The sequence below is a fragment of the Delphinus delphis genome, chromosome 19, assembly GCF_949987515.2.
Source record: "Delphinus delphis chromosome 19, mDelDel1.2, whole genome shotgun sequence".
NCBI classification, from domain to species: domain Eukaryota; kingdom Metazoa; phylum Chordata; class Mammalia; order Artiodactyla; family Delphinidae; genus Delphinus; species Delphinus delphis.
The window spans coordinates 57,244,144-57,265,994 of record NC_082701.1 but is presented as its reverse complement, the minus strand read 5'-3'; the positions used below and the strand labels follow the sequence as shown (position 1 = coordinate 57,265,994).

Below are 21,851 nucleotides of genomic sequence, written 5' to 3'. Positions count from 1 at the left end.
TCAGGATGAACTATCCTCTGATGACCTCACTGAAGTATTAGAGCCATTGGGAAAACTAAAGTTGTTTCATAAGTAGAGTATGAAAGGGAAACATCAAACTGTCTTGGCCTTCAGAAACTGAAGCATAAAAGCTTTTAATGTCTAAAAATAATCCATATGAAATTTGAAAAACAAAGGAAGATAGAAAAACAAAACTAAACAAAAAACATTCCCATAAATGATAACGTTCTGGTTTATTTCTACCAGCCTGTTTCTGTGCTTTTCTTTTTACCCAGGAGAGCTAACACTAGAACAGCACCATCCAATAGTAACATAATGCACATTACATCTGTAATTTTAATTTTTCTGGTGGCCATGTTAAAAAAGTAAAAAGAGAGACAGATAAAATTAACTTCAACAATAGACCTTATTTAATCCAGTATGTGCAAAATATTATCATTTTAAATGTAACCAATATAGAAACCTAGCAATAAGAGGTTTTACCTTTTTTGGTACTAAGTCTTCAAAATCTGATTGTATTTCACATTTTCAGCACATCTCAATTTGGACTACAGTCGTCCCCTGGTGTCTGCAGACCAACCCCCATGCCCCCACCACGGACACCAAAATCCACGGATGCTCAGGTACCTGATGTAAAACAGCAGCATGTGCATATATAACCTAATCCTCCCGTATCCTTTAAATCATCTATAGATTACTTACAATTACTTGTAATATGTAATACAATACTGTGTAAATGCTGTGTAAATAGCTGTAAATACAACGTAAATGCTATGTAAAGAGTTGCCACTCTGTGGAATTTTGCTTTTGGGAACTTTCCGGAATTTTTTTCTGAATATTTTCCACCCACGGTTGAACTGCAGGACCCTCAGACAGAGGGAAGACTGTAATCACATTTCAAGAACTCAATTGCCACATGTGTGTCTAGTGGCTACCACATTAGACAACAAAGCTCTAGAACAATATCACATAGATTTTTTAACACTGGTCTTTCCCATCGTTTGTACCATTTCATAAATATACTTTTAATGCGTTTTGACATCTTTACCCAGATTATCTCAAAGGAATCACAAATTCACTATATCCTACTCTGGACAGGTATTCAACTCTCCCAAGTCCTAACTCAAGTTCTTTTTTAGTGTTTAGTATCCAACAAACAAACCAGGAACCTAGGAGTCACCTTTTAAAACACTCCTCTCATTTGTCCCCATATCCTGCCTCGATGAGTCTCACAGATCTTCTCTCTAAAAATATCCCTCAAATCCAGCCATTTCTGTTCAACTTCACAACTGCCACTCAACTCCAAAACCGACTCTTCTGACCACCACCCCAGACCATTCTCTACAACAAGGCCAGAGTGAGTTTAAAAGCCAAATTTTACCAAAACTCACTCACACAACTCACTCACACTCTCTCCCCCTCACTGCTCCCAGGATAAAGTTCCAAACTCCTGAGCGTGGCCTTGCTGCAAGTGTCCAGCCTCATCTCGAGCCCTGCATTCTCTGTGTCCCATATCACTGGCCTTCTTTCAGTTCTGTGAATGCCCCATGCGTCCGCTACCACATACTTCATACATTCTGAACGGCTTTCACCTACTTTTCCCCCTTTGGATATTAGATCAAATACCGCATGCTTAAAAAAAAAAAAAAAAAACCCACATGCTTAAAAAAAGTCTTCTATCATTTCCTTAACAAAGTTGAATTTTGCTACTATGGCTCTTACGGCACATGTCCTGATTACAGTTACAATTTTACATTTATTCACAATTATTTGATTCCTTGCTGTTGCTCTCACTAGGCTGTAAATACCATTAAGGGCAAGGATCATATATTTTGCTTATCAGTTAAGTCCTAGAGACAAGCACAAGGCTGGGTGCCTGGCACAGAGCAGACTCAAACATTTACTGAAGTAAGAAGTGAATGAATGGCTGTGAATGTGTCTTTAAATTTACTTCACCTTTCCTCTATTAGTGGATCCTTGGGCTACTTCCAACTTGACACTGCTATAAATAGTTACACAGAGATGTTCACTTCAAGTTAAGTTTTCAATTATTTTCTTAAAATAGACTAGAAGACAACATAAAACTTTAAATCTCCCTAAAATGAATACACATATCTCCAATGAGAATCCCAGCGGTTTGTAAGAAAACTTCTTAAACTACGCAGACCAATTTATAATTTATATGAAAAAATAAGTCCCTGAGAAAATCCAAGAAAATTAGAAAAAGCATTAGCGTGAGAGAGACTTGATTTATATTTTATAAGGTTCACTCTGGCTGTTCTTTGAAAGAAAAAAACATAATGGAGCGAACAGCAGCAAGCAGACCCATCCAGAGGCCACCAGAGGTGACAGGGGCTCGGAAGCAGGGTGGCAGCAGTGGAGGGAGGCGGATGTGACGAGAGTCTAAATAATGCATCTAAAGACAAGTGAGCAACCCTTGCTGATGGCCCACATGTGGGGTATGAGAGAGAGCTGGCATCATTTACGGACCGAGGGAGAGACTCGAGGGAAAGCAGGCTGTAGTGGTGGGGAAACACAAGTCAGCTCTGGATGTTAACTCTTAGGTATCCAAGTAGAGATGTTAAATAGGCAGTTAGATGTATGAGCCTGGATTCAGATGAGACTTCAAGTCTCAAAAATAAAAACAAAATCAAAAGACAAAAGCTCAGAAGAGCACCTCACAGGTAGTAAGGTCTCAATATACAGCAGCAATTACTATTAGTGAAAGATGCTACCAAAATGCTGAAAGGCCAACAAAAAGCCCGACTTCATCCTCATTTCTATACATATGGTGATGGAAAGCCTCAAACCCAAGGACAAATGAACAAGTCATTTCTCTTCCACATACAGGAGGACATGTTAGTGATTACACAGATGATATCATCTGACATAAGCACTTTTTCAGTTATTTTCTTCTTCCAAGCCACAAAAGAGTAGGAATATTTCCAAGGCACAGCGCTTCACCAAGCACTAGCCAAATGTGAGTGCCTTTTTTTCTCTCCCCCGCCAAAACACCGTAAGGAACGATTTAGAACAAGAACACATCCAGATTCTGGTAAGGTTTTGGTCTTTCTGATTTAACTCATCTAGTCACAAAAGACACTCCAACGGCTAGAGGCGTGTCTCAGGAAGCCAGACACGGAGGCTCTGCTTTCAGCAGACGCCTCCCCTCTCCCGTGGGCAAGAGCCCGACCCCACAACCAACAGGAGGTCTGCAGGGTCTCCGGAAGCTGGGCAGTGAGACGGGGCATAGCTCGTGGACACCACAGTGTACTTTCTTTTCTCCGGCACTTTCCAAATGAAATTAAGTCAAAGGAAATGAAGATCCCACAATTCTAGGGGCAAGTTCATTTCCTATTAATAGGAAACTATTCTAGATGTCACGACACAAGCATATGTATAAATGGGCATGACGTGACCATGCTACCCCACACTAGAGCCGATGGAAACAGGATTTTAATACCTCACTTAACCTTAATCACCTTATCTGACAATTTGAAAAAAGCTTCACACTAAGACAAAGTAACAGGAGAGAAACAGAAGGAAAAAAGTCACTTTCTGGTGCTCAGTTTTTAGGAATCTGTTAGCCCATGCATGGATAGGCTTTGCTGTTCTGAAATAAACATGTGTATGACAAATAGGCTTGGCCCTTCTTATGAACTGAATCGTGTCCCCCTGCCCCCAAAATTTATGTTAAAGCCCTAACCCTCAATGTGACTGTATTTGCAGATAATGACCTTAAGGAGGTAATTAAGGTTAAATGAGGTCTAAGAGTGGGGCCCTAATCCAAAAGATAAATTTCTATTGTTTAAGCCGCCCAGTCTGTGAAATACAGGCTTCATGTACATTTATAACCCAGGGAATACTGGCTACCAGCTACAAACCTATTAACAAACTCTGGGGCTTCCCTGGTGGCGCAGTGGTTGAGAGTCCGCCTGCCGATGCAGGGGACATGGGTTCGTGCCCCGGTCCGGGAGGATCCCACATGCCGTGGAGCGGCTGGGCCCGTGAGCCATGGCCACTGAGCCTGCGTGTCCGGAGCCTATGCTCCGCAACGGGAGAGGCCACAGCAGTGAGAGGCCCGCGTACCGCAAAATAAATAAATAAATAAAAAATAAATAAAATTAACAAACTCTGAGGACCTCTTTCAAAGTGTCAGACACACCCTCCCTGCCAACTGTCTGCAGGACCCTCATTCTACCCCAGGATGAGCCTACTCCAACGGTCTCTTTACTTTTGTAACAGCTGCCTCATTTTTCACAAAACCTCACAGAATAAAGTTTACTGTTCAAAGCCAAAACCCATTTCAAGACAAATTTTAAGCTGAAAACCCAGTAACGACAACTTGTAGAAAAAAAATAATAAAACAAAATGTAAAACTCCTGGAAGTTGTAGAACCTCTTAAGCTTAAAATATAGGAGCCTACAAAAGAAAATGTAAATAGCTCTAATTACCTGCAAAGTTTAAACTCTGGTAATTTAAAGATAAAACAAAACAAAAAGCAAATGAGATGGAGGGAATATTTGCATACATAAAAACATGAACATGTTTAAGATATAATATATAAAGAGCTACTGAAATCACTGTGAAAATCCCCACTTTAGAAGAGGAGAGTTTTCAAAAGAAATCCAAGGCAACTTTGAAAGTAATGTAAACTGAAATAAATTAGGTAACTTTTTTAATTAGGAAAAAAATCAAGAAAATATTTGCTTTTTCAGGAAGTTGTCATTAATTTGTTCAAGTGACAAAAAGGATTTTATTAAGTTTTTTGGGCTGACGTTTTTTTCTGCCAGTGCCTCTGGGTCATTAATACTTTTTACGTGAAAACATCAATATGACATGTGGAAGCTTTGTAAACACTGAAATAAATCAAGCTCAATGGAATAAAATAAAAAGGGAAATGTAACTGATGATACCGACTGAACCAATACGTGTGGCAACGATCCAGACACACAGACATTTTACTGATGTTGGCACTTAGTGTCTGAGGCAGGACCACCATCTTCAAGATCTTTTGGATGTAGCACCTGGGCCGTCTTAGGAGCTACATAAATAAATATGTGCTGAGTGAACGAATAAATGCATTGTGTTCACGTTTCCTTAATGAAGCAATTCCTAGATAGTCAAATGACCAAGGTACACGTCACACATCTGGGCCAGCAGAAGCCACAACCAGATGGAAGATCTGAGATACCTTCACTGTCCTCGGGATTTTCCTCTTCGTTGGAGGCTTCGATGTCCTCGTCCTCCTGAGCAGAAACGGTGGAAGCTACACTTTCACACTGAGACACATCTCGCTCTTCACGAGGCTTCCGTGAGGCCTAAAGGAGTGAAAATATTGCTATTTGGGATTTAAGTAACTAAAAGGAAAGAAACAAACCTTCTCACACCTGAGGTGAGGCAGAACACTGGCACGCACACACCAGACCAGCAGGCTGCGTGTCCAACAAGCACTCTGGCTGGAGTGCAGTCACCTCGGGGATCCACTAACGGGCCTTTTGTGCAGGTGGATGGATGGCTTTCATCAAACTGATCAAAAGTTATGTCCGAGCCGTTTTTGGAACTACTCATCGCTATACATGTACAAATAGCCAAAACCCACAAAACTCCTGCTTTTTATTTTCATATATTTATTTTCTAATAAAAAATAACACGTTGGAATGTGGAAGACAGAAAAGTATGTTAAGAAAAGTAAGAACTGCTCATAATTCTAGCAGCTAGAGATTCTAGGTATACTGCTGCATTTCCTTTCAGTCTTTTACATGCATATACGTCTGTATAAATGTTTATGTACACATGTGAACAAAACAGGATGGCCCTACGTAGTTATATATCCTATCTTTTTTTTAACAATATAATCATGAACTACACACACACCTACTTTACAAATGCTTCAAGGTTACTGCTTTTATTAATGATCCCATTAAAACACTCTACCAATATATATTTCAAATTTTCCTATTTCAAGGCATTCAGGTTGTTAATAATGCTGCAATAGCCTTCCTTCACTAGCATTAAGAATTATATGATTTCATAGGCAACAACTCATAGTTGTTACTGAATTTCTTTTACTATTAATGAGAACAAATACCTTTTTTTTTTTTTAATAGGATTTTCCCTTCTGAAAACTACATGTTTACGTAAAATTGTTCATTCTTCTACTGGGGTCACTTGTCTGTAAGTGTATGTGTTTATATAGGTAAATGTAAGGCGTTAGCCATTTACTGTACTATCTCTAGGGTCCTGGCCCTGGCAGTCCTCTGTTCTGTGCCTCCTACAGACCCTGCACATCACCAGGCAGCAGCTGCCAGCCTCTCCCAGGGAGAGATTCCTCAGAGGTAACACATAACAGATTCCTATTACCACACCCCAACTGTGAAAAATTACCAATACTCTTATTCTCGTTTCTTCTTATTCTTAGTTTAGATATGAATATGCTATTTAGGATCCAACCTAAAGCATTAATTAAGTCAAGAGAAAAATCCATTTTCTGACATCAGAGTAATAGAACTAGATGAAATTCTGAAGACCAAAAACAAACCCATCCTTATGTTCTGAGCAAGAACACAGGGAAGACTCCTCTGGTACATTTTCTAAAAAGCCTTCAGAAGGTTCCATGAATGCTCTATTTTTGAGCATTAGCTAATAGCTGCTCTGTGCGTTTTCTCAGTGCCCCACCTGTACCCTCCTCTGGCAGCATCCACCCATTCTGCGGGGCGCTGTCCTGGACGGCTGCAGAAGAGACAGCAATTCACCATGACGGCGACATCCCTCTCCTCACACGCAGTGAGCTACTGCACCTCCAGACCCCTGCTTCATTATATGAGAGTATTCGTTTTAAACGGAAATGTAACACCTATAAATCTTCCACTGAGTTTTAACAGGTATTAGACATTTTGTCATTTTTTCCTGAAATCTTTTTAAAAAGGATAAAATGCTCTACTCAAGGTTAGTTGCAACGTGAAATCTGAAACGTATCGATACACTTCTGGTACTCTATTAAGATGCATTCCTCTATCTTGTACTTTGGTGTATTAAAGAACATTTTATGGATCTTTTATCCATACCCAACATACACTGTGACATCATGAGTTGGTCACTTGGAAAATGAGTTACAGAGATTTTTAAAATTTGGATACATTTCATTACATATCAAAATATCACATTAGTTATTATTACCACTAATCTCATCAGAAAAGTCTGAGTACTGTGAAGATGTTAATTAAGCTCACGGTGAGAGATACACACTTCCCAAAATTCTAATTTTTGCCTGAAAGCTGGAAATTTAAAAGTGGCAACAAATACTAATGGTTGTTTTCTTTCAAGACAGCCTCATTCATTTTCAAGAAGATGTCTGCAAAATATTCAGGTCTGAAAAACCATATCTGTTCTGTCATTCTTTTAATTAAAAATAACATTCCATGGAAGGGGGGGGGCCTAGTTCAGCTTGGAACTCAAATGACACAAGAGTGCCTTCCCTTGAGACCCACGGCTCACCAGGACCGGGCAGAGGGCTCTCTGCACCCTCCCACCGTCAAACAGATGTGTGTAAGGCTCAAGATTTACCAAAGCCAATTTTCAGTTGCTTCATCAAGGGCATTCTTAAGTGAAACTGCCATTTACAAAACACAGCTGCAACTGCTTGGAGATGAAGAGCGTGCTGAGCGTGGCGGTGCCCGGTGGCGCCCGGTTCTGCTAAGGCACCAGCACTCTCACTCACAGCTGCTTTGACACCACGGATGCAAATGTCCGGACAGTGGAAAAAGGAAACATCTGAATATTTTTATGAAAATTCTTTGACTTCACGGAACCCTCAAAGAGCTCTGTGAACTCTGAGAACACTGGAACTTCCTGGTTAAGGAATTTTCAATAATCTTTCAATAATTTTCAAAACTTGCTGGTTTTTAGTTTTTACCCCATGGAATCTTTCTGAGAAAATGTTTTTTTAATATGACAAATCAACTCAATCAACACGGTAAACACAACTAAAGTTTTCAATTCAAACTCCAAAATGCTTATATTTTTCAAATCCAGCCCACAGAAACTCAAAAGTACTGAATCGCCATTAGTACCAACAGAAATTTTACTCCTTATCAGTAAATAAACAAATCGTCAACTTGTGCCAAGAAACCAGCATTTCCCTTTACAGGTAAACACAAATAAAAATACAAGATACGCTGATTCACTTTGTTATACAGCAGAAACTAACACAACACTGTAAAGCAATTATACTCCAATAAAGATGTTAAAAAAAAAATACAAGATACAAAAAAGTTTCCTTCAAAGCCAATCTCTGAAGCTCAAAAACAAAAACTAAGTAAAAAACAGTAAGTAAAAGACTCACCACCCCTGATATACTCACTTTCTGTTTATGCTGCTGCAAGAGGTTGTCAAGATTGTGTCGTCTCTTATAGTTAAAATAGAAGTTTTTACATTGGGCTTCACTTTTAGTCCCCACCATTTTGGCAATCGCTGCCCAGTTACGACCATGTTCTACTAGACCTGGATTTTAAAAACAGACCAAACATTAACCGAGGAGCCACCTGATAAAGCAACAAGAAAAATGATAAAATCAACTTAATTCACTGCATTCACAATCATTAACACTAAAAGTGTTTTTTCAATTATTTATCGATATACTTCAATGCTTGCTGAAATGTGATTCACACAAAACTCATTAACAGCTCTATTTTTCTACCCAAAGTTAAAACATGCTCATCAATGGAAGAACTCAACCTTATCCTTGTTATATATCTCCCAGAAGACTAGGACAATGCTGGACACACAGTAAGAGCCCAAACACTGTAAACTGAGTGATTAGGTACAGTACTTCTAAATCTTTGGAAACAGTATATCAATACAAAGTTAATAAGGTAATCAAACGTAAGTGATTAACACAAAGTAAAGATATACTTAAGGTTCCATTTATAATCAGCATGTCTTCAGTCCATTCCCAATCAAGGATGCCCTCAAAAATATTAACCAGTTTTTTTTCCTTTTAGACCTGTTGTAATACAATACATCACAGGAACCTACTCAATCTGACATTTCTTCCAACAAATGACGCACGTATGCACACAGATACATATGTGAAACGAGTATGGATATATAAATGCATAAATACAGAGAGATATTTTAGACATAGGTGTATCCAAGCAGGAAGTTCTAGTACAAATTCATTAATTTATGGGAAAACATCAATTTCCCAAGGTTAACACCAGTAGCTTCCTTAACAATGATAACTGGAAGATCATCTCCAGATCCTGCTGACATCTGACTATAAAAGCTGGAAGGAGTGGTGCCTGAGCAGTCACGTGCTAGGACGTGCACCTGACAAAAGCACGCTGTGGCAGAGCTGACACCTAACTACTCCACTGTGACGCTGGGACAGTCAGATGACAGTAATACACGGAAGCATGACAGTCACAGATGCGCTAACCATGGCAATAAACTTCAAACAAAAATATTTTGAAGACAGAACACTCTAAACTGCTGTATTTTTGGTAAGGTTGTTTTATATGATTCTTAAATGCATTACTCATTATCAGCTAAACAGAAAATAAATCTGAAACATGTCACTAAAAGTTCAAGCTATTTGCAATAATTTCTCTTTAGAACTACAAGGTAAATCCTTAACCCTGAAAAGAGCTGGCTAATCTTTCTCAAAATCAGCTTACTTAAAAAATAATTTTTTATTTATAAACCAATTATCTATCCTTTTAGAAATTTTAGTTCAATCTCAAACTGTGTGACATTTATAAGAAACAACAGAAGAACACAAGATCCGTAAAGTTCCAGAGTAAGATGAAGGCCACACAGCTAGCAAAGTGTCAGAAGCAGAATTCAAACCTTCATCTGTCTGGCTACAAAGTCCATGCTCTCTCCTCTGAATCATTTTATAATCAAACTTAGCCTTACTAAATGCAAACTGAGAAAGTATTTATCATTCTATTAAATGCAACTTTTAAATAGAGAGTTTTTATATCAAATACCTTCCAAAACTTTAATAGCATTTAATCACAACTATTCTGGAAAACTGAAAGTAGCTTACTTGCTCTCTAATAAGACATTCAAAACAAAATGAGAGAGAAAAATTCCTCAGAAGTGGGCCTCTTAAACAAGGCACACTGGGGCACCTTACAGGGCACCACACCATCAAAAAGAACTCTTGGGCTTCCCTGGTGGCGCAGTGGTTGAGGGTCCGCCTGCCGATGCAGGGGACACGGGTTCGTGCCCCGGTCCGGGAGGATCCCACGTGCCGTGGAGCAGCTGGGCCTGTGAGTCATGGCCACTGAGCCTGCGCATCCAGAGCCTGTGCTCCGCAACGGGAGAGGCCACAGCAGTGAGAGGCCCGCGTACCGCAAAAAAAAAAAAAAAAAAAGAACTCTTAAGTGTACTTCTAAATTCTACTTACCATTGTGGAAGAACGAACTCTTTTTTTTCAATTAAAAAGAAATTAGTTCCATCTCACTCATTACCAATAACCCTAAAAACAAACAAACAAACCTGAACTACTATCATTTACCTTTTTTAGCAACTTCCATTTCTTCTTCTGTCCATCGAGAGGTTTCTACAGGTTCTGTAGAAACTGAAATAAAGACAGAACCCAATAAGCCAGAGAAAAATGAAGTCCTTCATTCATAGACTATATGGTACCAACCGTATAATCTACAGCCTAAATATTTATCTGACATAAAGCCACTTTAAAGCATTAGGTGAAAGAAACTATGGAAATAGGATGGTATCAGCCTCTCCTCTACTGTAATAGAGGGGAAAATCCCACACTCCTCAGTACCATGGTCTTTCTCAACATTCTTTAACATTCCATCCATGTCCACATGTTTGAATGCGGTGCCTCCCCACTTCCTAGAGCTCCATCCCTTCTCTCCTGAAGTGTCAAAAGAAGCAGCCGCCCTTCTGCTTCCTGCCCAGGCAGGCGCAGTCCTCTCCTGTTCTCTGAACCCCCATCTCCCCCGAACTCCTGGAAGTCCCTGTGTTCATCCTCAGTGCCTGAAATCTAGCAAACAGATGGATCACAAACTGAACACTTTCTCCTTTACTTTAGAAAATTGAGACTCTCAGGCCTAAAATGAGCTCCTGCTATATTCTCCTTCTCAATTAACATTACTACCATCCACCCAGTCACTCCAATTATTATCAGGATCTTCAGACTGATTTTTGAAGCCTTAGACTAATTTTTAAATCTTTCCATCCATCTACCACTCACATGCAATGATGTATGTCAATTCTGGTCTCCTGAATACACCCCCTCGCTGCCTGGACCACTGAATGAATAAGGATGCCCTTCTAGCTGGTCCCTCAGCCTCCAGCCCTTACCCCAAACACACCTCCTCCACACTGTCACCAGAGTTATCTTTCTAAGACACCAATCTAATCACAACACTCCTCTGTTTAAAAACCTCTGTAGGCTCCCTACTTTGTAAGCAAAGCAGTTCAGACAAAGCCCACCATGATCTGCCCCCATCTGCTTGTCCAATTGTTTCCTTCACTTCATTCCTGTTATTTCCAAAACTTGCAATTTCTTTCATACTTCATGTTATGATAAACTTGGTACCACTGAACCACCAATGATGGTACTCATCATTAATATGATCCCATTATAAACTAATGAAGACAGTCTTTAATAAGAAAGAGAAAAATGCGTGTACTCTTAGACCCCGTATTCCCTTGTCTAAGAATTTATTTCCATGAAAACTAATTTAACAGAAAGAAAATGCTATGCGAATAAAGATTTTTTTTTCATTAAAGTGCTATCCATATTAGTTTTAAAGGCGGGAGGAGATGAAAGTGAAAATGAAGCCATTGAAAGTGAAAATGAAGATCACTTAGAAAGTAGAAAACATTCATGACATGTGCCCAGTTAGAACATCAGGAAACAAGGTGGCACGCACACTAGGATTACAACACAGGAAAAAGAAAAACAGCTGTATTAGGTAGTAAGGTTGGGGCTCATGTTCTCTTTCGAAAGACTTTGATATTAAAGTCCAACAAATTTAGGGCTTCCCTGGTGGTGCAGTGGTTGAGAATCAGCCTGCCAATGCAGGGGACACGGGTTCAAGCCCTGGTCCGGGAAGATTCCCACATGCCACAGAGCAACTAAGCCTGTGCACCACAACTACTGAGCCTGCGCGCTAGAGCCCACAAGCCACAACTACTGAAGCCCACGCACCACAACTACTGAAGCCCGTGAGCCTAGAGCCCGTGCTCCGCAACGAGAGAAGCCTCCGCAATGAGAAACCCGCGCACCGCAATGAAGAGTAGCCCCCCCTCGCCGCAACTAGAGAAAGCCTGCGCGCAGCAACGAAGACCCAATGCAGCCAAAAATAAATAAAATACATAAATTCATTAAAAAAAAAAAACAAATTTAAAGGCCAGAATTTCAGATCAGCATTTCTAGGCCATCAATATCAGAGGTCCCTCCTGCCTCACCCTAGCACTGAAACAGAATCCCAAACAAAATTCTGGCCCGTTCGCTCCAATCTCGTCCACTCACTGGGTTCTGGCGGCGGTGGCAGAGGTGGGGGGGGCTCCTCGGTGGCTGCAGCAGCCGCAGCGCTGGCAGCTGCGGCCTCACTGGTCATGGACCTGGTGACCCGGCCCTTTCGGCGGCCCTGACTGTTGGCAGTCTTTCGGCCCCGGGGCGTGGCCTGCTCTCTCTCCTCAGTTTCTTCTGCTGTACTTTCTGTCTTATCCTTTTCCTTGGTGTTTTCTCTAGAAACAACAGCAAAAGAACATTTTGTGTGATTTAAAAGCATACATACACCAAAAAGATTACAGCCTTGAAAATTCTTTAAATAGAAGTTGAATAAAACTACCCAACCTCCCAGTTATTTGGAATAACCGCTTGGGCTTCCCATCAATACAAACTCAACCCGCCCCAAAACACGCTCACTCTCCCCACCCTGCTTCCTGCTCCCTGGCCCTCTGACCAGCAGCTGCTGACAGTACCAGCACGCTCACGATCACTCAGTTTACAGATCCGACTTCACCTTCAGCTCTTCCCCTTGTCAGTTACTTGTATGTGAACTAGTGCCTCGTTTTGGTCCTTTCCTCTCACTGATGTTTCTCCCACCAATTCCACCACCTCTATCTCTGTTACCTCTGCGTGTGTTCAGTCCTTAGTAGCACAGTCACAGTCTCTTACAACAGCCTTCCTGACTTCTGCATCCCCATCCATTCTATACTGCTCATGGACCCATATTCTAGCACAACAGCTTTGGCAATAAACCATTTCCTCCATTCTAATCCTACCTATTCCCAAACAGAGCCATGCAGCCTCCTGAGTGAAGGTTACGCTTTAGCTTTCATTAAGGCTTTACCTAACTGGACCCCAACCTCCTTCTGCTTTTCTCCTTGAGGCGTCCTACATTCCAAACCAATGAAACCACTATCTGCCATTTCCCAAAGAGGCCTGTCCATTCACACCACTCCCTCTGTTCTACCCACACTGACCACTAGCTCCTGCAACAAGCCCTCCAAACTATCCAGGCAGAAGGAAACCTCAACCTCTTCTCAATCTCCCAGTACACTTTATTGACTCTGCTCATTCCTTCCAGGCTTTTTTCTTTTCCTTAAAGAGTACTTGCATCTTGCCTAATTTTTCCTACTAGATCATAAACTACCTGGGAAGAGTATGTATCTTACGTATTTCTGCAACCTCCATAAGACCTAGCTCACAGCAGTAATAAATGAGTGCTTGTTAAATAAACTAGGGATTTTAAGAACAAAGTAAAAACAAGATATGGCAGTAACATATGAGCAGAACCACTGACCACGTGGAGGATGTTTTACCTGAATAAAAAAAAAAAACAATTTTTTATAGATATCATCTTCTTAAAGCACAAAATTAGAATGGCATAAGTATCCAACTCTTTAAAAAACATGGCAAGTGATTTAGGCTGCTTTAGCTGCCGCAAAATTAGATAAACCTTCAGTATTTCCAAGAAGATTATAGAAATAACAATAAATATTAAAAAGAAACTACTAACACAAGCAACAACCTGTATGGATCTCACACTTATTAAGTAAAAGCAGCCACACAACAGGAGATTACATACTGTACGATTCCATTTATATGAAATTATAGGAAAGGCAAAACAAATTAGTAGTTACCAGGGGCTGGGAATGGGGGGGAGGGAAACTACTGCAAAGGAGCACAGGGGAGCTTTCTTGGGGTGATGGAAATGTTCTGAGTCACGAGTGCGGCAACAGGTACACCAGTGCATACAACTGTCAAAATATATCAACGTATACCCTTAAAAACTGGTGAAATTTAGTCTATGCAAAATTAGGCCTCAATAAAGCTGATCCTTGGAGGAAAAACAAACAAACCAGCTGCTAAGGGCCTCCCTGCACCCAACCCTGCCAAAACATGTACACAAAGATATCAACGATAGCTGTCTCTGAGTGGCAGAATCACAGGTTAATTTTCTTTCTATTTTGCTCTCTCTTACTGATTTGCTGTAAGGAACTAGAATTATTTTTATAACCACGATAACAGCAACAGCAACCACAAACAAACCAGGAAATCTGGACTTCCCTGGTGGCACAGTGGTTAAGAATCCACCTGTCAATGCAGAGGACACGGGTTTGAGCCCTGCTCTCGGAAGATCCCACATGCCACGGAGCAAGTAAGCCCGTGTGCCACAACTTCTAAGCCTGCGCTCTAGAGCCCGCGAGCCACAACTACTGAGCCCACGTGCCACAACTACTGAAGCCCACGCGCCTAGAGCCCATGCTGTGCAATAAGAGAAGCCACCGCAATGAGAAGCCCACACACCGAAAAGGAAGATTAGCCCCCGCTTGCCTCAACTAGAGAAAGTCCACGCGCACCAACGAAGACCCAATGCAGCCAAAAATAAATTTTAAAAACAAAAAAAATCAGGAAGTCTATTTTATATGAAAAATAAAATCCATAAAGCTGGAATAGAAGGTGTTATATAAATGAAAACCATTTAGCAGCATTTTTACACTAATGTACACTACCTGAGGTTCAAAACAAAAGATCCTGAGTTCTTCCAAATCAAAGATTAAATTATACTCAGTGTATCTCAGTGATGGTGTATATTATTGTAGCTCATCCCTTCCGAAACAGAGTATGTCATGTTTGGCAAATAAGTCCATCAAGCCAAAAGTTATACTTACTGGAATATTCCACTCCTTAATTATGTCAAATAACTATTAGGTGATCAAAGCACACATCCCATTGATTCTTTTATCTAAAATTTTATACCTTCAATAGATTCAATCTCATTATTTAAAAATAACTACAACATTTAACTATTTAACTCACTTAGAGTCCTCCTTTTCATCTTTTTCTTCTTCATCTTTCTTTTCCTCCTCTTTTTTTTCTGTTTTTTCTGCTTTATCTTCTTCTTTTTCTTCTACTTTTTCTTCTTGTGAGGGTCGGGCAATTTGCTGCTAGAATGAACCATCATTTGTAAAATTGGAAAGTAAAACAAACAGCTCCTCAAATCATAATGATAAATAATAAATATCTATGCAACAAATTTATGATTAACTTATTCACCATCTACAATGTAACTAGGGGTCATGTACTAAAAACGAGTCTAATGCTCTTTAATGTAGTCTATATGTATTGCTTAAAAGGTCACACACACATATAAACACACACAAATGTTCACAGTGTCTGGATCCATCAGACAGGTGACAATGTTAAGATTCCACTTAGAAATCTGAGGTTGGTACTCTCTTTTTGTAATTCCCACATCTAATCTGTCACTTACACATTTCAATTCTACTTGAAATTTGATAATTTGTCAAACCATCCCCCCGGTATTAGATCCTTAATATGTTCCCAAATTTTTCATCATTATGGATAATACTACAAGAAACCTCTTTATGCTTTTACTCTTTTGGGGAAACATTCATTTACTGGAAGAGTAGACAGCCATGGCCATTATTAAGACTGAAGCGATTTAGGTAAGTATTATGGATATAATAAACTAAAAAGTAAAACACTCAAATATGCCTAAACTGTAATTACAACTCTGTAATCGTAAATATGAATATAAAAAAGACGAAGATAATAAGATTATGGACCCTTTTAACTCTGATGTCTCATTTGCTAAACCTGAGAAAAGTGAAATGAAACTGTGGTGTTTTAATTACGAAATCAAACAGCCTAACCGAATAGGACCGGACTCCAGCTCCCCCGCAGCACGCGGCCGACCAGCCCAGGTGTACCTTTGCCCACACGGTCTGCGCCCGGGCTGCCCTCAGCACACCCAGCATTTTCATGCCTTTGCTCAGAATAGAGTAAAATCTTCCTCAACTTCCGATAGCATCTCACAGTCTTCTACCACCTCCCCAGAACTACAATCTAGCTTCTTCCTTAAGACACCTGGCCTCTCCAGAAGGGGGCCTCTCCAGAAGGGGGCGTCTCCAGAATGGGGACCCCTTCTGGAGAGGCCTCCTTCTAACATATGGAGGAAGAATCTAAACTCTTCTTGCTCCCCACTGCCACTTCCAGAACACTGCTCAGCTGCGGTATTTAAAAACCTCCTGTTACAAATTTCAGAAAATCTACCTATGACACCTTGTTTCCTCTTCTGGTGTTACAGATTGACTCTCAAAGACTCCCAGGAGCACAGAGATTACTTTATCACATGGCTCGTTATGCCATGTCATTATTCTTCAGATTTCAAGATGCCTGTCAATGCCTTTTCTATCAACACGATATCCTACGTGTGAAATACTTTCAGGTCATTGCCATTCAGTCTCCCACAGGGAGTCACCACAGCCATCCTCGGTGGGCACTGCCCCCTCCCGACCCTATAATCTGATAGTGTGCCCCGCAACCACCACCACTCACATCCGTCCCAGCCCACATCTCCACTGTCGCCAGTCCAGTCCTGCTTTTTGTCCTCATCACCATCTACAATCCCTTGATGCTAAGAAATTTTCACAGCCCACCAAGAACAGCATCCACTCTTCCACTCTGACCCCAGCTAAATCGTTTCAATACCATGATTCCCTCACTTACCTTACCTGACCTTCCCAGGTTCTTACCCTGGCTAACTGCCAGTTTCCTTTTCTTCTAAGTATGTATTATTGCTAGAGAAAACTAAGAAATCAGGAAGATTTTAATGGATACTTTCCAAGCATGACTAGCTCTCCTTTACAACTGGGAATGTTTTATTCATCTGACTCCCTAGCACATCACAGTGATCCCAAGATCTGTCTGAAATGCTAATAACCTCACCCTGCCCGCCACAAACGTAGCATTCATCTGTCATTCTGAACCAACAAAATGACATACCAACAACAAACTCTGCCCCCTGCCTAGCAAGTGGGCTACGTAACCCAGAAAACGGTTTACAGCCCTAAGAAGTCATGGGGAGGTGTCAACTCAGCTGAAGATAAGAAAAGAGGTCTACCGTCCCTTAGACTTGAACAACACATATAACCGTATTCCCCGAATACTCTTCTGCTTCTAATGCCGACCCGGGTTTTGAAATAAGCAAGCAATCCCCCACGTGCCCTGATGCCTGAAACCATCCCACAGCTGACTGGCCCCTCCTGCAGTGCTGGTGGCTGAGAGGCAAGGGCAGCACCTGTTTCGACCAGTCAAAGGGAAGAAGAGGGCAGGATCCCTCCAGAAACGCAGCCCCCAGTTCTGCAGAGTGTGTGCGAATGAGCCAAAGAAACTGCTGGGGCTGCCAGACAGTCTGCAGAAGCGTGTGCACCTCCAGAGCAGAGCCCCACACTGAGCAGCAGCGAGTGGAGAGGGATGTGAGGGAGGCCCGAGATTGTGGACAGCACTTAACCCGGGAGACAAGCATCAAGACCCACAGCAAGGATGGCCATGGACACTAAGAAAGGAAGGAACAAACTCTGGTTTTCACAAGAAGTGGCTGGCACTTCTTCTGTTTCAGGCAGATCTGTAAAGGAAAGAGCCAGCCCCCATGGTCTAGGACGGAGGTTACAGGCCACATACCTCAACCCTTGCCAGCGAGCTGGCTGGAGCAGAAGCCCATGGTTTCAAAAGGAAACTCTTCAAAGGACTCTAAGAGACACAGGCGCTCCCATGAGCTTCTTGTCCAGGTTTCTCCCTCCTTAAGCCCAACACTTGATAGTCAATTTAAAAAAAGTCTCGGGCTTCCCTGGTGGCGCAGTGGTTGAGAGTCCGCCTGCCGATGCAGGGGACATGGGTTCGTGCCCCGGTCCGGGAGGATCCCACATGCCGCAGAGCAGCTGGGCCCGTGAACTATGGCCGCTGGGCCTGTGCATCCGGAGCCTGTGCTCCGCAACGGGAGAGGCCACAACAGTGAGAGGCCCGCGTACCGGAAAAAAAAAAAAAAAAAAAGTCTCATTCTGTTAGGGAGGTTCTCCCAACATGAAACATTCCTGCCAAACAATAAGCTATTCACTCTGAATGGCAGAGCATTTTATAAAACAAAATAAAAATTCCAATGAAAAAAAGTGAAAGTTACATGTATTTCATGAAAATAAATGAAGAATAGGGTCAATTTCAGCAGGGTCCTCTCTAGCAAGATCAAATGCTAGGGCTTCCCTGGTGGCACAGTGGTTAAGAATCTGCCTGCCAACGCAGGGGACACAGGTTCAAGCCCTGGTCCGGGAAGATCACACATGCTGCGGAGCAGCGAAGCCCGTGTGCCACAACTACTGAGTCTGAGCTCTAGAGCCCGCGAGCCACAACTACTGAGCCCGTGTGCCACAACTACTAAAGCCCGTGCGCCTAGAGCCCGTGCTCTGCAGCAAGAGAAGCCACCGCAATGAGAAGCCCACACACCGCAACGAAGAGTAGCCCCCGCTCGCCGCAACTAGAGAAAGCCCACACGCAGCAACAAACACCCAACGCAGCCAAAAATACATTAAATAAATAAATTTTGAAAAGAAATATATTTTAAAAAAAAAGAAAAAAGAAAGATCAAATGCTAGCTTATGCTGAGATTTATTACTACTACATCTGACTGGGTGTCTAACTCATATATATTTGTTAAAATGCTCAGGTCTTTAGAAAACAAATAAATAAAGGAATTCCCATTCAGCAGACAATGAAGTTGCCAAAAAGTGAAATGACCAAATTTAAGAACAAGGAGCTAGTTAAATAACAATGTACAAGAAACAGAAAAAATGAAGTACTTCAGCCACTGAGGTTTTTTTAAAGTACTTCAGGCAGTAAACAGAAAATATCTTATGCCAGTCTTATCAAAGTATATTAATAAACTAATGCCTTTAAAGCAACTGAATTGGAGACTACTTTCCTGAAGAGTGAAAGCTGTCGATCACCAAGAAGCATGTTTGGTTGAAGGCAACAAAGGCGGTAGCTGCTGCCCTTTACTTACTGGGCGGTACCTACACTCTGGGTACTGCACACACAACTAGTCTCCTATAAACCCTGCAAGGTAAGAACCAGTGCTCACAGATGTCACTCCCACAGATGTCACCAAGTGAAGGGACACTAGAGTGTCACAGAACAAAGAAGCAGAGCATTTGGGGATCTAAAGCTCCTTCCATTATACCCAATTCTTTAATTGTCTAAATCACCCTTTCTAACTAGTGTATAACTAACGGTTTAGTCAAAAACTCCTCCAACTTCAACAATTACTACATTTACATAAGTATATGCTTTCTGAACACCTCTGGGGAATAAAAACACGCTGGCACAGTTAAAGGGGAAGATGTTGTCGGCATGAAGGGAGAGTACAAATTCTTGTAAGAGCCCTCGAAGATCTGGAAATGAAAAATGTGGTTTCAAAACAATGACTTGCTTTACTGCAGGTCACGAGCAGGTGCCACAGGAATCCCATCTGCACAGTGACAGACTTATTACGTGGGAGTTTATGCTGGAAAGTGAGATGGAATTATTACTTCTAACAAAAATGTTGCACACAAAATCAAGTTACTACTTGGCATGGTATTTACAATTCTAGATCCCAAACAGTAAAGCCAAAGAGGGGCTTTTGGTTTATAATCTTTGATAAGCATTCACTGCTTCAACTACAATTGATAAAGAACCACACTCATTCCCGTCATGGGATGCCAACAAGCTGGACTGTAACAATGGTTTGGGCAGAGTAGCCAACAGAATTTTTGAGAAAAGAGTTAAAACTTTTGCCACCAATAATCTCTGAACACAACTGTAACAAAATTATGATTATCTCTCATTTCCCGATGATTCTAAGATTAAAACTCATTTTCTGCGTAAATAATACGCAAGGTCCCCTATGGCAACAGCAATGTTAAAAATCACACCTCACGGGCTTCCCTGGTGGCGCAGTGGTTGAGAGTCCGCCTGCAAATGTAGGGGACGCAGGTTTGTGTCCTGGTCCAGGAAGATCCCACATGCCGCGGAGCGGCCGGGCCCGTGAGCCATGGCCGCTGAGCTTGCGCGTCTGGAGCCTGTGCTCCGCGACGGGAGAGGCCACAACAGTGAGAGGCCCGTGTACCGCCAAAAAAAAAAAAAAAAAAAAAAAAAAAACATACCTCACAGCTGTGGAATCTCTCAGCCAACAGCATACTACATATTCATCTGCTGAATAAAAATTACTTCCTACAGGTAAGCAGCTGGGAGTGGGGGAGGGGCGAAGCAATCAAAGCCTGAAAGGATGCAGTGCACACGTCAGAGGAATAAATCTGGAATAAATGTCTAATCACTCGGGATGACCCGAGGTAATTCTTACTCATTCAAACTTGACTGCATAATAGAGCAGTAGAGTGATTTTCAAATTAGTCGGATCTCTATACCTGCCAGGGTAAAAATATCCATTTAAAAATTTTTAACTTGTAACTAGATTCTTTATTTTTTTTAAAGTCTTCTGGGGGAATTCCCTGGCGGTCCAGTGGTTAGGACTCCCAGCTTCCACTGCTGGGGGCCTGGGTTCGATCCTTGGTCAGGGAACTAAGATCCCACAAGCCACGTGGCATGGCAAAAAAAAAAAAAGAGTCTTTCTGAACTTTTTTCTATATAGAAAATTCTCTATTTCCAACCGAGACCTTCTTCCTAAACTGCAGACTTCTGTATCTAACCTCCCACTCTACATCTCCATGTGGACAAAGTCTAACAGGTATTTAAAATCTAGTACGTGCTGATTATCCCCCCAAATCCGCTCCTCCTTCCACCTTGCCCGTCACAGTCAACAGCAACTCCAGCAGCCAAGACAGCCTATCTCTGCTAATCATCCTTGCATCCCCACAATCACTCCATCAGCAAAACCCACTGGCCTTACCTCCAAAAACATACCCAGAACCTGACCAGTTCTCCCCAGCTCCCACGATAGCCTGGTCCAAGCCACTGAAATTACTAAAATAACCCCTAACTGGCCTCCCCTACATTAGACTCTCAACAGAGCAGCCAGAAGGCTCCTGTCACAAATGAAACCTGAGGTGACTCTTCTGCTGAAAAGTCTGATGGCCTCCCCTCTCCTCTGGTATCAGCGCCCATCATTCGGTTCCACAGGAGAGAGCAAACACAACCCAACACTACCTACCTCTGAAAAACTGTCCAAGTATTTCGACACAAGCAACTAAGAAACAGAGGTAAGATTCTTTTGGTCTGAGATAGTAGTTTAAGTCCATCATTTAACTCCCTTCCCTTCCAAGTTCCCAGTGAATCAACCAAAGAAATATAAAAGTAGATGGAAAATCTTCAGGGTGGCAGGACTAGACTATCAGAAAGGCTACCCAAAACGAAACTGAGCCTAGCCAGGGGCAAGCATCCCAAGGTTCAGGTCCAAGTGAGGGTACACACGGACCACCTTGGCTCTGCACATACGTCCTGAGATGTGGGAAGGGTGCTAGCACAGAGGACAAGTGGTGCAGAAGAAAACACCACCGTGGCTCAA

General features: G+C 41.7%; 1 protein-coding gene across 3 annotated transcripts in view; it reads right to left on the bottom strand.

Moving 5' to 3' along the window:
* Nucleotides 1–21,851, bottom strand: part of NCOR1 (nuclear receptor corepressor 1) — a 144,944-nt gene that overhangs the window by 50,535 nt on the left and 72,558 nt on the right. For 2 of the 3 annotated variants that reach the window (XM_059997383.1, XM_059997382.1), the window contains exons 15-19: nt 15,314–15,438; nt 12,515–12,732; nt 10,526–10,588; nt 8,363–8,502; nt 5,195–5,321 (exon numbers count right to left, since the gene is read on the bottom strand). In XM_059997383.1, the coding sequence (XP_059853366.1) occupies nt 5,195–5,321; nt 8,363–8,502; nt 10,526–10,588; nt 12,515–12,732; nt 15,314–15,438 (673 nt within the window). Of the gene's footprint in view, nt 1–5,194; nt 5,322–8,362; nt 8,503–10,525; nt 10,589–12,514; nt 12,733–15,313; nt 15,442–21,851 lie in introns of all 3 variants that reach the window. The other variant, XM_059997381.1, reaches the window with a different exon arrangement.